The sequence below is a fragment of the Drosophila albomicans genome, chromosome 2L (genome assembly GCF_009650485.2).
Source record: "Drosophila albomicans strain 15112-1751.03 chromosome 2L, ASM965048v2, whole genome shotgun sequence".
Classification (NCBI taxonomy): domain Eukaryota; kingdom Metazoa; phylum Arthropoda; class Insecta; order Diptera; family Drosophilidae; genus Drosophila; species Drosophila albomicans.
The window spans coordinates 9,742,769-9,756,010 of NC_047628.2; the positions used below are offsets into that span (position 1 = coordinate 9,742,769).

The window sequence follows — 13,242 nt, forward strand, 5'->3', positions numbered from 1 at the left end:
TTCGGTTTTTTCGGTGATTAATTGTTTGTCTCTTGCAGATGCCAAGTGCGTTTCCTTGCCAGATGACAAGCTGGAGGGTTTGACCGTTGCTCGTCCCGATCCCGAGTCGGTGCTCGTTCCATTCCGTGACAATGTGACCATAAGCTGTGGTTCCCCGGGTCGTCAGCTGCGTTCCACTGCCTCAGCTGGCTTCAGACAGTGTGTCTACGATCCTAAGCCGGGTCTACCAGACTACTGGCTATCGGGCATGCAGCCTTCCTGCCCCCGTGTCGATTGTTATGCCCCCATGCCTACACCTGGCGCTGAGTACGGACAATTTGTTGATACACGCTTCCAGAGCAGCTTCTTCTTTGGTTGCCAGAATACATTTAAGCTGGCGGGCCAAACGAACCGTCACGATAATGTGGTGCGCTGTGGTGCCGATGCCATCTGGGACTTTGGCGATTTGCGTTGCGAGGGACCTGTGTGCGAAGATCCTGGTAGACCTGCTGATGGGCGTCAGCTGGCACGCAGCTATGAGCAGAGCTCAGAGGTTTACTTTGGCTGCAATCGTCCCGGCTACATTCTAATCAACCCCAGACCTATTACTTGTATCAGGGAGCCAGAATGCAAGGTTATCAAGCCTTTGGGTTTGGGTTCAGGCAGAATTCCCGACTCGGCCATCAATGCCACCTCGGAACGTCCCAATTATGAGGCCAAGAACATTCGTCTCAATTCGGCCACAGGCTGGTGCGGCAAGCAGGAAGCTTTTACCTATGTCAGTGTTGATCTGGGTCAAATCTATCGTGTTAAGGCCATTCTAGTTAAGGGTGTGGTCACCAACGACATTGTGGGACGTCCCACCGAGATTCGTTTCTTCTACAAACAGGCCGAGAACGAGAACTATGTCGTATACTTCCCCAATTTCAATCTCACAATGCGAGATCCTGGAAACTATGGTGAATTGGCAATGATTACGCTGCCCAAATATGTGCAGGCTCGCTTTGTCATCCTAGGCATCGTTAGCTATATGGATAATGCCTGTCTGAAGTTTGAACTGATGGGTTGCGAGGAACCCAAGCAAGAGCCTCTGTTGGGCTACGATTATGGCTACTCTCCTTGTGTGGATAATGAACCTCCAATCTTCCAGAACTGCCCGCAGCAACCCATTGTTGTGCGCCGTGATGAGAATGGCGGTGTGCTACCTGTTAACTTTACTGAACCTACTGCTGTGGATAACTCCGGTTCTATTGCCAGGTTGGAAATTAAGCCACAAAACTTCCGCACTCCCAGTCATATATTCAAGGATACAGTTGTCAAATATGTCGCCTTCGATTACGATGGCAACGTGGCTATTTGTGAGATCAACATTACCGTGCCGGATGTTACCCCACCTTTGTTGCAATGTCCCCAGAGCTATGTGATTGAGTTGGTTGATCGTCAGGAAAGCTACAATGTCAACTTTAATGACACCCGCAAACGCATCAAGACTTCAGACGAAACTGGTGAAGTGCGTCTGCAGTTCACACCGGAACGTTCAACAATCAAGATTGGAAACTTTGAGAACGTGACTGTTACCGCCACGGACAAATACAATAATCGAGCTAGTTGTCACTTCCAAGTCTCGGTGCAGGCTTCACCCTGTGTTGACTGGGAGCTACAACCGCCGGCGAATGGTGCCATTAATTGTCTTCCTGGAGATAGGGGCATTGAGTGCATTGCAACCTGTAAACCTGGATTCCGCTTTACCGACGGCGAGCCGCTGAAGACCTTCTCCTGTGAGACATCTCGTTTGTGGCGGCCCACTTCTGTGGTGCCCGACTGTGTGTCAGAGAATACCGAACAGGCTGCTTACCATGTGACCGCTACCATCACCTATCGTGCTAACGGTGCTGTGGCTCAATCCTGCTTGGGTCAATACCAGGATGTACTTGCCCAACACTACTCGGGACTGAATCAGCTGTTGTCGCAACGTTGCTCTGCTGTTAACGTGAACATGAATGTGACATTCTTGAAGTCAGTGCCATCACTTTTGGAAGAGAATGTGGTCAAAATGGACTTTATACTGTCCATTCTGCCGGCTGTGCGTCAGCCTCAACTCTACGACCTTTGCGGTTCCACGCTGAACCTCATATTTGATCTGAGCGTGCCATATGCCAGCGCTGTTATTGACTCCCTTTTGAATATCTCAAATATTGGCAATCAGTGTCCGCCACTGCGTGCTCTCAAATCACAAATCTCTCGTGGATTCAACTGCAATACCGGCGAAGTACTCAATATGGATACCAGCGATGTGCCACGTTGTCTGCACTGTCCAGCGGGTACCTATGTCTCCGAGGGTCAGAATAGCTGCACCAACTGCCCACGCGGCTACTACCAAAACCGCGATCGTCAGGGCACCTGTCTGCGTTGTCCCGCCGGCACCTACACCAAAGAAGAGGGATCCAAGGCACTTAGCGACTGCATACCCGTCTGCGGCTATGGTACTTACTCACCCACTGGTCTCGTGCCCTGCCTGGAATGTCCACGTAACTCCTTCAGCGCTGAGCCACCCACGGGAGGTTTCAAAGATTGCCAGGCTTGTCCCGCGCAGACCTTCACCTACCAGCCTGCCGCCTCGAACAAGGCACTCTGCCGTGCCAAATGCGCTCCTGGCACCTACTCTGCTACTGGACTTGCTCCTTGCTCGTCTTGCCCTCTCCATCATTACCAGAGTGCTGCGGGAGCACAGAACTGTAATGAATGCCCCAGCAATATGCGCACGGATACCGCCGGTGCCAAGGGACGTGAACAATGCAAACCCGTGGTTTGTGGTGAAGGTGCTTGCCAGCATGGTGGACTCTGTGTACCAATGGGCCATGATGTTCAGTGCTTCTGCCCTGCTGGTTTCTCTGGACGTCGCTGCGAACAGGACATCGATGAGTGTGCTTCGCAACCCTGCTACAATGGTGGTCAGTGTAAGGATCTGCCGCAGGGTTATCGCTGCGAGTGTCCTACTGGCTATACGGGCATCAATTGCCAGGAGGAGGCCAGCGATTGCGGTAATGATACCTGCCCCGCACGTGCCATGTGCAAGAATGAACCTGGCTATAAGAATGTGACATGCTTGTGCCGCAGCGGTTACACTGGCGATCAATGCGATGTTACCATTGATCCCTGCACTGCCAACGGTAATCCCTGCACAAATGGTGCCAGTTGTATGGCCCTGCAACAGGGACGCTACAAGTGCGAATGTCTGCCCGGCTGGGAAGGACTTCACTGTGAGCAAAACATCAACGATTGCGAGGAGAATCCTTGTCTGCTTGGCGCTGCCTGCACAGATCTGGTCAACGACTTCCAGTGTGCCTGTCCACCTGGTTTCACAGGCAAACGTTGCGAGCAAAAGATCGATCTGTGTCTATCAGAACCCTGTAAACATGGCGCTTGTGTGGATCGTCTATTTGACCATGAGTGTGTCTGCCACCCTGGCTGGACAGGAGCTGCCTGCGATGTTAATATCGATGACTGCGAAAATCGTCCCTGCTCCAATGATGGCGTCTGTGTGGATCTGGTTGATGGCTACAGCTGCAACTGTGAGCCTGGCTACACGGGCAAGAACTGTCAGCATACTATCGATGACTGTGCCTCGAATCCCTGCCAACATGGTGCAACCTGTGTGGATCAATTAGACGGCTTCAGTTGCAAGTGTCGCCCTGGTTTTGTTGGTCTCAGTTGTGAGGCTGAGATTGATGAATGCTTGAGCGATCCTTGCCATCCTGTTGGCACCGAACGCTGCCTGGATCTGGACAACAAATTCGAGTGCGTGTGCCGTGATGGCTTCAAGGGTCCGCTCTGCGAGACGGATATTGATGACTGCGAGGCACAGCCTTGTCTCAACAATGGCCTCTGTCGCGATCGTGTCGGTGGCTTCGAGTGTGGTTGTGAGCCTGGCTGGAGTGGCATGCGCTGTGAGCAACAGGTCACCACATGCAATGCACAGGCACCTTGCCAGAACGACGCCAAGTGCATTGATCTCTTCCAGGATTACTTCTGCGTTTGTCCCAGCGGCACCGATGGCAAGAACTGCGAAACGGCACCCGAACGTTGCATTGGCAATCCCTGCATGCATGGCGGCAAATGCCAGGACTTTGGCTCTGGTCTCAACTGCAGCTGTGCTGCGGATTATTCCGGCATTGGATGCCAGTATGAGTACGATGCTTGTGAGGATCATGTCTGCCAGAATGGCGCAATCTGTCTGGACAATGGTGCTGGTTACAGTTGCCAATGTCCGCCTGGCTTTACCGGCAAGAACTGTGAATTAGATATTGTCGACTGCAAGGACAACTCGTGTCCACCTGGCGCCAGCTGTGTGGATCTTACTAATGGGTTCTACTGCCAGTGTCCCTTCAATATGACTGGCGATGATTGTCGCAAGGCCATTCAAGTGGACTACGATTTGTACTTCAGTGATCCTTCACGCTCAACAGCTGCTCAGGTGGTGCCTTTCCCAACGGGCGAGGCCAACAGCCTAACAGTTGCCATGTGGGTGCAGTTTGCCCAAAAGGATGACACTGGTATCTTCTTCACACTGTACGGCGTGGATTCTGCCCGCATGACTCAGCGTCGTCGTCTCCTGCTCCAAGCTCACTCGAGTGGCGTGCAAGTCTCGCTCTTTGAGAACCTACCCGATGTGTTCCTTAGCTTCGGCGAATACACTTCCGTCAACGATGGACAATGGCATCATGTGGCTGTCGTTTGGGACGGAATTTCAGGACAACTGCAGCTCATTACTGAAGGTCTGATAGCCAGTAAATTGGAGTACGGTGCTGGCGGTGCTCTGCCCGCTTATTTGTGGTCGGTGCTCGGTCGCCCTCAGCCCGATGGATCTAAGCATGAATTGTCCTACACTGATTCCGGCTTCCAAGGCACCGTTACCAAGACCCAGGTTTGGGCGCGTGCTCTAGATATTACTTCCGAGATTCAGAAACAGGTGCGCGATTGCCGTTCTGAGCCAGTGCTTTACCCTGGTCTGATCCTCAACTGGGCCGGCTATGAGATGACTTCCGGCGGCGTGGAACGCAATGTGCCTTCGCTGTGCGGACAACGCAAGTGCCAAGTGGGCTACACTGGTGCCAACTGCCAACAGCTTGTTGTTGACAAGGAGCCGCCAGTTGTGGAGCATTGCCCTGGAGACTTATGGGTTATCGCTAAGAACGGTTCCGCTGTAGTTACCTGGGATGAACCTCACTTCAGTGACAACATTGGTGTTACTAAGATCTATGAACGTAACGGACATCGCTCTGGCACAACTCTTCTGTGGGGCACATACGATATCACCTACATTGCATCCGATGCTGCTGGCAACACTGCTTCCTGTAGCTTCAAGGTTTCGTTGCTAAGTACGTTACTCAGTTCGTTAAATATTTTGCAAACACTTACTTATTAATTAATTTTCTTTTACAGCTGAATTCTGTCCACCTCTGGCGGATCCTGTGGGTGGTTCACAGGTCTGCAAGGATTGGGGCGCAGGCGGTCAGTTCAAGGTCTGTGAGATTGCTTGCAATACGGGATTACGCTTCTCGGAGCAGGTGCCCGAATTCTACACTTGCGGCGCTGAAGGTTTCTGGCGTCCAACACGTGAACCTTCCATGCCTCTAGTCTACCCATCTTGTTCACCTGCCAAGCCAGCTCAACGTGTATTCCGCATTAAGATGCTCTTCCCTTCGGACGTGTTGTGCAACAAGGCCGGCCAGGCTGTGTTGCGCCAGAAGGTTACCAACTCAGTGAATGCTCTAAATAGGGACTGGAACTTCTGCTCTTACTCCATTGAGGGCACAAGGTAAGTTTAAGATAAGAGTATTATAATTAATGATTTAAATATCATTTCTACCATTTGTGATGTTGTATACTTAATACGCTATTATTTCTTACTTAGGGAATGTAAGGATATTCAGATCGATGTGAAGTGTGATCATTATCGCGCCGCTCAAAACAATCGTGTGCGTCGTCAGTCCAAGGATGGTGGCGTTTATGTAATGGAAGCTGAGATTCCAGTTGTCAAGTAAGTATTCACTTAAGAAAGAGCTTTACAGAAGACGAATCTTAGATGTGGAAAGAGTAGCATGTTTATATGTACAAAATATTTGTGTCTTTATGTGTGTGATTCTATGTGTTATATGTGTTCTATGTGTTCGTTAACCCAATTTTTAGCGAGGACGACGATCTGGCACTGACTGGTCGCCAGGGACGCCAACAAACTGGCGGTGATACATACACGCTGGAAATAGCCTTCCCGGCTGTTAAGTATGTCCAAGCATCCAACTCACTCAACGATCAATTTGCACCCGATCTCTACCACCAGCATTATCGCACCCAATAAACCAACTCAACTTTCACTCTTGTCTCAGACTAATCTCCAAGCCAATCTAGCTAATGTCTAACCATCCAATTCAATGCAATCAATCAATCACAAATGCTTCAAGCTAACCCATGTGTCTTGCGTGCTAACTCCATTTCGAATTTAATCCAGTCGAGTCGTTTCATATATTCACTTTTATTAACTAATCTCCTGCTATTCTCTCCCAACTCTAGCGATCCTGTGACGCACACATCGACGGGCGAACGCTCCAATGTGAAGCAGCTGCTTGAGAAATTGATTTTAGAGGACGATCAGTTTGCCGTACAAGAAATTCTACCCAATACTGTACCCGATCCAGCTTCTCTGGAGCTGGCCTCCGAGTATGCCTGTCCTGCCGGTCAGGTGGTCATGATACCCGACTGCGTGCCTTGTTCTATTGGCACCTTCTACGATGCCGCCAACAAGACGTGCATTGCCTGCGCCCGCGGCAGCTATCAGTCTGAGGCTGGTCAGCAGCAGTGCAGCAAGTGTCCGACCATTGCTGGACGTCCCGGAGTCACCGCAGGTCCTGGTGCTCGTTCCGCAGCTGACTGCAAGGAACGCTGCCCCGCTGGCAAATACTTTGATGCCGAGTCTGGTCTATGCAGATCTTGCGGTCATGGTTTCTATCAGCCCAACGAGGGTGCCTTCAGCTGCGAGTTGTGCGGTCTGGGACAGACCACACGTTCTACAGAGGCCACCTCACGTAAAGAGTGTCGCGATGAATGCAGCTCCGGTCAACAGCTGGGCGCCGATGGACGCTGTGAACCCTGTCCTCGTGGCACCTACCGTCTGCAGGGTGTGCAACCCTCATGTGCCGCCTGTCCGCTGGGTCGTACCACACCCAAGGTGGGCGCTAGTTCTGTGGAAGAATGCACATTGCCCGTGTGCTCACCTGGCACCTATCTCAATGCCACGCTCAATATGTGTATCGAGTGCCGCAAGGGCTTCTATCAATCCGAGTCTCAGCAAACTGTCTGCATTCAATGTCCACCAAACCACAGCACAAAGATCACAGGTGCCACATCGAAGAGCGAGTGCACCAATCCCTGCGAGCATATTGCCGAGGGGAAACCACATTGCGATGTTAATGCCTATTGTATTATGGTGCCAGAGACATCTGACTTCAAGTGCGAATGCAAACCTGGTTTCAATGGCACTGGCATGGCGTGCACGGATGTCTGCGATGGTTTCTGTGAGAACTCTGGCACTTGCGTCAAGGATCTCAAGGGTACACCATCATGCCGATGTGTGGGCTCCTTCACTGGACCGCATTGTGCTGAACGCTCAGAGTTTGCTTACATTGCTGGTGGCATTGCTGGCGCAGTTATCTTTATCATCATCATTGTGCTGCTCATCTGGATGATATGCGTGCGTTCCACGAAGCGAAGGGATCCCAAAAAGATGCTCACACCTGCCATCGATCAGACAGGATCACAGGTGAACTTCTACTATGGCGCCCACACTCCTTACGCGGAGTCCATTGCGCCCTCGCACCACAGTACGTATGCGCATTATTATGACGATGAGGAGGATGGCTGGGAGATGCCTAATTTCTACAACGAAACCTACATGAAAGACGGTAAGAATTACACAAAGACTTAATCAAACCTTGAGACTGATGACATGTTTAACCGCACAGGTCTGCATGGTGGCAAGATGAGCACATTGGCCCGGTCCAATGCGTCGCTCTACGGAACTAAAGAAGACTTATACGATCGACTGAAACGTCACGCTTACACGGGCAAGAAAGGTGAGTTTGTCTCAAGTTCACTTCTCGTGGCAATTAAATAAATTAATCGACTTTTTATTTTATAGAAAAGAGTGACAGTGATAGCGAAGTACAGTAAAACCATCAACGAAAAACAAAAAACACACAAATAACTTAAAAAATGTATAACTTTAAAAACTGCTTTAATGTAAAATGTGGTCATAAATGTATAGGCACTGCAGAGGCAAAGTTCGAACACTGCCCCCAAACAAAAAAAAGAAAAACAAATACTCATTGAAAGCGAACAACAACAAAAAATAGTTTCAATATTGAGAGCGGCGAATTGAAAGCTTTGCATTGAATCGCTGTAATCGCTGGCTTTCATTTGTATTCAAACTTTCAATAGCTTTGGCAATTACGTGGCTTAATGCAAAGCTTAAAAGCCGCCTTCGATAGAGAGAGATTGAGAGAATGGAAGAAAAATCTTAAATTAGTGACTCCAAGAAGTGCTCTTTAAATATGAAAACTAAACTGAAATTAAGTCGAACTTATAATACGAGTATAATAAATGATAAAATTGTTTTAATCTTAAGTATTATTATCTAAATATACACATATAAATTACAAAACTTAAAGCTACCTTGCTTTCTAAGGTATTAAATGAGTTCAATTGCAATATAATTACTTTATAAATAAATCTACTTATTTTCCAAACTTGTTGAAAAATTCGCGAGTGCTGTAAAAGGCAAATCAAATATAGTCGTTATTTTGTAATTTAAATAAAAAACAAAAACTAAAGCAAATTAATTATTGTACGATTATTTTATAAAATTCTTTTACCTATGTAACTGTATAAAAAGAAAACCGAACTAATAATAAAAAACAAATGCTTATGTTTATATTTACTTCACTTGTTTAATATCATTACTATTAAAACATTTACAGCCAAAGATTAGGTTTCTTTGAAGTCCTGTCAAAAGGCGTCTGCCACATTGGCGTATTGTACTTGCTTAATGCCTCATATATTTTCTTGCGTCTATACTGCGGACTGCGTTCAAAAAAGTTCATAGTATTTTCCATCTGTAGGGATACATTAGTTTTGGGGGCAAGGTAGCGGCGATAGAAGTCTTGCAAATGATGAGTAACCTTGCTAGTCATTATCAAAATGCCGATGGCCACGGGTATCGTGAATGCGCCAATAATCAGCGTCTCATACTTGGCATAAAATTCCCCTGACATAATGTTCAGAGCCATTGTATGAACAATTAAATAAATGGAAAATTCCAATGCCTCCCAGATAACTAGTATGCCCACTTCCATCAATAACATGGCCACCAGACATTCACACATAATTTTTATCACGTTCGGTAATCTGCTTAATCCAAGTGGAACTATTCGACAATCATAGATCAGATCCATCAGTGCGGCGCATATAATCATTGTTGGTATCCTGGGACCAGGCGTATCGAGACCCTTCAGCCGATCTACAAGTAAGGCAAAGTGGAATATGACATGCAACAATCCGGCTATCAAAACCGATTCCAATGAGGCCATATCTAAAGTAAAATGAGAAAACGAATATGCAGCCAAATTAAATAAAATTAGAATAATTCTCACTCGTTAAAGGCAAAATACACCGAAAATTTAAAAATGATCTTAAAAAACATATAAAAACTTTATAGAAAGTATTTTCTTTATTATGTTATATGTGCAACCCTATTTTCTAAATAAACAGTTGTTGTTGACGTGCAATTGAGGTTGAATTTTAAGATTCTTAAAAATGTTACTTTGATCCCTTTAACTTGCTACTTGTTTTTTGTTACTATATATTTTCATATTCTTTAACGCTGTTTTCTAATATTTTTATGAAAGTAAGAAAGTATTCGTGACAAATAAAGATTAAAGTGATTTCAAGGCCATCACATTATTGTCACATCTACTAAAAGTCTGGTAGAATGCTAAAAAATGCTTAAAAAAGTCGCACAACTCTTTGATAGGGCGACACCCATAAATTCACATGTTGTAAGGCGACAGAGAAATTTATTCTTTTTTGCCATTGATTGTATGAATAACAATAATATTAACAAATTATCCTAAAATAATGCTGCACTCGTCACGAATAGTTTTAAGCACACCATCTTCAAAGTATGCAAACCCAAATTCACATGGTGTAAATTATTCCGTCCTAAAAGTATGCACCACCAACTATATTCAGTTGGATCCTTGGCAAACCTAAAGATAGGGTTTATTCAATTTATTTATTTATTTCATAATTTATGGTCAAATGCTAATTGATTTATACAGTCTACCCATGAGTATCGACTGTCATTCATGATTTTAAGTATAAAGTCCACTTTAAATATTTGAATGGGGTATTTAAAAAAATCTAAAATTCAAAGATTGCAGAGTATCTTGACAAATTGAAGAATCGATTATTTTATGTTTTTTTTATAAAATATTTTATCTTCATTTAAAATTAGCCAGTTTGTAACTATATTGAATCGTTAGTCATTAAAATTTTGAAGCACCCGAACGTGAAGATCAGTGGTCTGAGAAGTTATCACAAAAATCACCACAGACAGTGGATACGTTATGCCGCCAATTATTTGAGTTTCATGTTGCTTGTAGGTGGATCTGCTTATAAGTTCCAAGCCAAGAAGTGTATGCTTGGACAACAAAAATACGCAATGTTCAACCGACATCCAAAATATCATGACAGATTCCATTAAGACAATCGATGTCACCACCTCTAAAGTATATCGAAATCCAGCTGGGACATTATCAAAGCGTGATGGTATGAATCGATTATCATAGATAATATTCAGTACTGCCACAAATACGATGACTGTGGGAATTGATGGCCCAGGTGTTTGAAGCTTCGATTGTGGTGTCATATTAAAGCCATATCGGAAGATCAAATGCACAATGCTGGCAACCACAACGGAATCCATGGATGTCATGTCGAAAAACTTTTACAGCTTAGCCGAATTAAGATAAATACCGAAATAAAAGGAACGCAAAATTTAGAATTAATTTGTCAACAAACTCAATACATTTCTAGTAGGAAACTTGTCATACGGTCAACTCAGAAATTATAAGTTTTACTTTTGAAGTTGCTTCAATAACCTTTATGGATGCGGCGTAATATGAATGAGACGCCAAGGAAATTCGCCTCGAATCTCGAATCCATGTAACAATTGAATTTATCAATTATGAAGATATCTAACTCGGCTTATTTTTAAAAAAAAATTACTAATTTATAGTTGCGATTGAAATATTTATTACAATGACGCAAGCTTATGTATTTGTGTGTATATTATGTTGATTTTTGGTGTTGTTCACATTAGTTTGTGTTATTCAAAATTCCAAAGATGAGTTAAATATGTAAGATTTCTTTCGTCCTGGACAGATTTGCTATTTGTTGAGTATAGCCGACTTATTTCAATTATTATAAAATAAATGCAATTTTGAGAACTCAATTTGAATTCGATTTTGTTGTGCTTGCCCGCACATTAGCAAAGTTTTTCATTATTGCTTGTGTAATTTTTAAGGTATTTAGTGTAATGGTATTCGCCCTACTTGGTGGCCCTAATCCTTACGAAAGTAAAAAATCAAACCGACAGCCATGCCACAGAATAGTATTGGATAGCTCAGTTTGCGAATGTTTTTGCCACAAAATATATGCAACAGGGAGTAGACGAGACCCATTTCCTTTCTGGTCTGTCTCTCTGTCGCATCCAAATCCCTTGCCGCAATCAGCTCCGATCCGGATAGATCGTCGCCAGATTGTGGCAAGTCAATGGCATCGTTATTGACCAGTTCACTGCCAGGTTGGAGAAGCTTGTGCAACATTTCAATGTTGTGCTCCGCCTCCAGAAGTTGTTCTACACGGACGTGCTTACGCTCTTGGACGCCTGAGCCTGATGGACACGAACTCTTTGATGGAGTTGTGTCTACTTGCTCATCTTTCACTTCTGGTCGTTTGTCAACCTCAAGCTGGATTTCCTTCTCAAGCTTCGCCGAATGCATTGCAACATCCGCCTCCATCTCAGCGACGGCACGTTGGAGCACGAGGAGCGTCTGCTGCTCGTCCTTTTCCAGTTGCAGAAAGCTATCGGTTGCCGCTAGGGTCTCGGTGCTGTTCCCATGCAGAGGCGTTGAGCAGCTCGGCCGAAGACTCGATAATTCGCGACAATTCGAATTATCATCATCTACAGTTGAGCAGTCCATGTGAACGCCTGAATCCTCCGTTGTGTTCACCAGAGTGCTGGTACTACTGAAACTGTCATCAAGTACCTTCTTTCTATCCAGCGACTTCATCAGTGTCGTGTATTTCCGATTATGAAAGCCATTGCCTACATGTATGGGACACGGAATTTTGGTTGGCAGCGGCATATTGCTGCCGCTCTTAACGCTAGATGTTTCAACTTTACGATTGACATTCACATTATTCATATTGGCTGCTTCATTTGTGGTTTCTGCTTTGGCTATGGGCGAATCTTTTGGCAAAGGTGTGTCTGTTGTTTGAGTTGTTTCGACTTGTTTTGAGCAATCCGTAATATTGTTCGATTTATCGTTGGACGGAGTAGCTTGAACATCGCAACTGGCCATTGCTGCTAACTGCATTCAAATACAATACAATTGATAATAACACTCTCTTCTAATTATGGGAGTTTTACTTACCCTGGGCTATTTGCTGCAAGACTGACAGAATTTCACACTGATTCGAGTAGCAAGACTATTTTTTTATGGTTATTTTGTCGAAATTTACGGGGGGATGAATGTTTTAAATTTAGGCCTGCACTGCTCCTATGTTGACAGATGACAAATTCATTGCTACGAACTTTAAGTATGTATAATTGCTTACTTTGATAAAAACACAGGGCACACTATTTTATTGCAGAGTTGCTGAGAGTTACGCAAATATAATTTGAAAGTGTGATTCATTAAATTAAAATCATTCTAACATCGTGTTTCGTCGGTAAAAATTCTGAAATTTAAATTGGAACATGTGTAAAATTTATATTCTTATCGGACAACTCGATTCATGAATCAGTACAAAAATCCATCCATATGTTATTTGTTATATTATTTCCTAAGAAGAAATCAATTCTCATTATTATAATGCTACTTTTTAATTTTGTTACATACAGCATCATATCATGGTCTGTAATGC

The 13,242-nt window shown here is 44.9% G+C and overlaps 3 protein-coding genes across 4 annotated transcripts in view; 1 reads left to right on the plus strand and 2 right to left on the minus strand.

Moving 5' to 3' along the window:
- Positions 1 to 8,350, plus strand: part of LOC117564065 (uncharacterized) — a 33,232-nt gene extending 24,882 nt beyond the window's left edge. Inside the window, exons 8-14 of one of the 2 annotated variants that reach the window (XM_034242689.2) lie at positions 39 to 5,357; positions 5,422 to 5,797; positions 5,894 to 6,019; positions 6,169 to 6,261; positions 6,550 to 7,937; positions 7,998 to 8,108; positions 8,174 to 8,350. In XM_034242689.2, coding sequence (XP_034098580.2) covers positions 39 to 5,357; positions 5,422 to 5,797; positions 5,894 to 6,019; positions 6,169 to 6,261; positions 6,550 to 7,937; positions 7,998 to 8,108; positions 8,174 to 8,205 — 7,445 coding nt within the window. In that variant the 3' untranslated portion in view covers positions 8,206 to 8,350. The remainder of the gene's footprint in view (positions 1 to 38; positions 5,358 to 5,421; positions 5,798 to 5,893; positions 6,020 to 6,168; positions 6,262 to 6,549; positions 7,938 to 7,997; positions 8,109 to 8,173) is intronic. The other variant, XM_034242690.2, reaches the window with a different exon arrangement.
- A 592-nt stretch (positions 8,351 to 8,942) lies between these two features.
- On the minus strand, positions 8,943 to 9,801 carry LOC117566211 (uncharacterized). The gene is made up of 2 exons (XM_034245749.2): positions 9,684 to 9,801; positions 8,943 to 9,622 (listed from the first exon to the last, which is right to left on the minus strand). Exon 2 carries the CDS (start codon positions 9,618 to 9,620, stop codon positions 9,006 to 9,008), a length of 615 nt encoding a protein of 204 aa, XP_034101640.1. The 5' UTR covers positions 9,621 to 9,622; positions 9,684 to 9,801; the 3' UTR covers positions 8,943 to 9,005.
- A 1,521-nt stretch (positions 9,802 to 11,322) lies between these two features.
- LOC117566210 (uncharacterized) lies at positions 11,323 to 12,916 on the minus strand. The gene is made up of 2 exons (XM_034245748.2): positions 12,750 to 12,916; positions 11,323 to 12,686 (listed from the first exon to the last, which is right to left on the minus strand). Exon 2 carries the CDS (start codon positions 12,675 to 12,677, stop codon positions 11,655 to 11,657), a length of 1,023 nt encoding a protein of 340 aa, XP_034101639.1. The 5' UTR covers positions 12,678 to 12,686; positions 12,750 to 12,916; the 3' UTR covers positions 11,323 to 11,654.
- Positions 12,917 to 13,242: the final 326 nt, after the last annotated feature.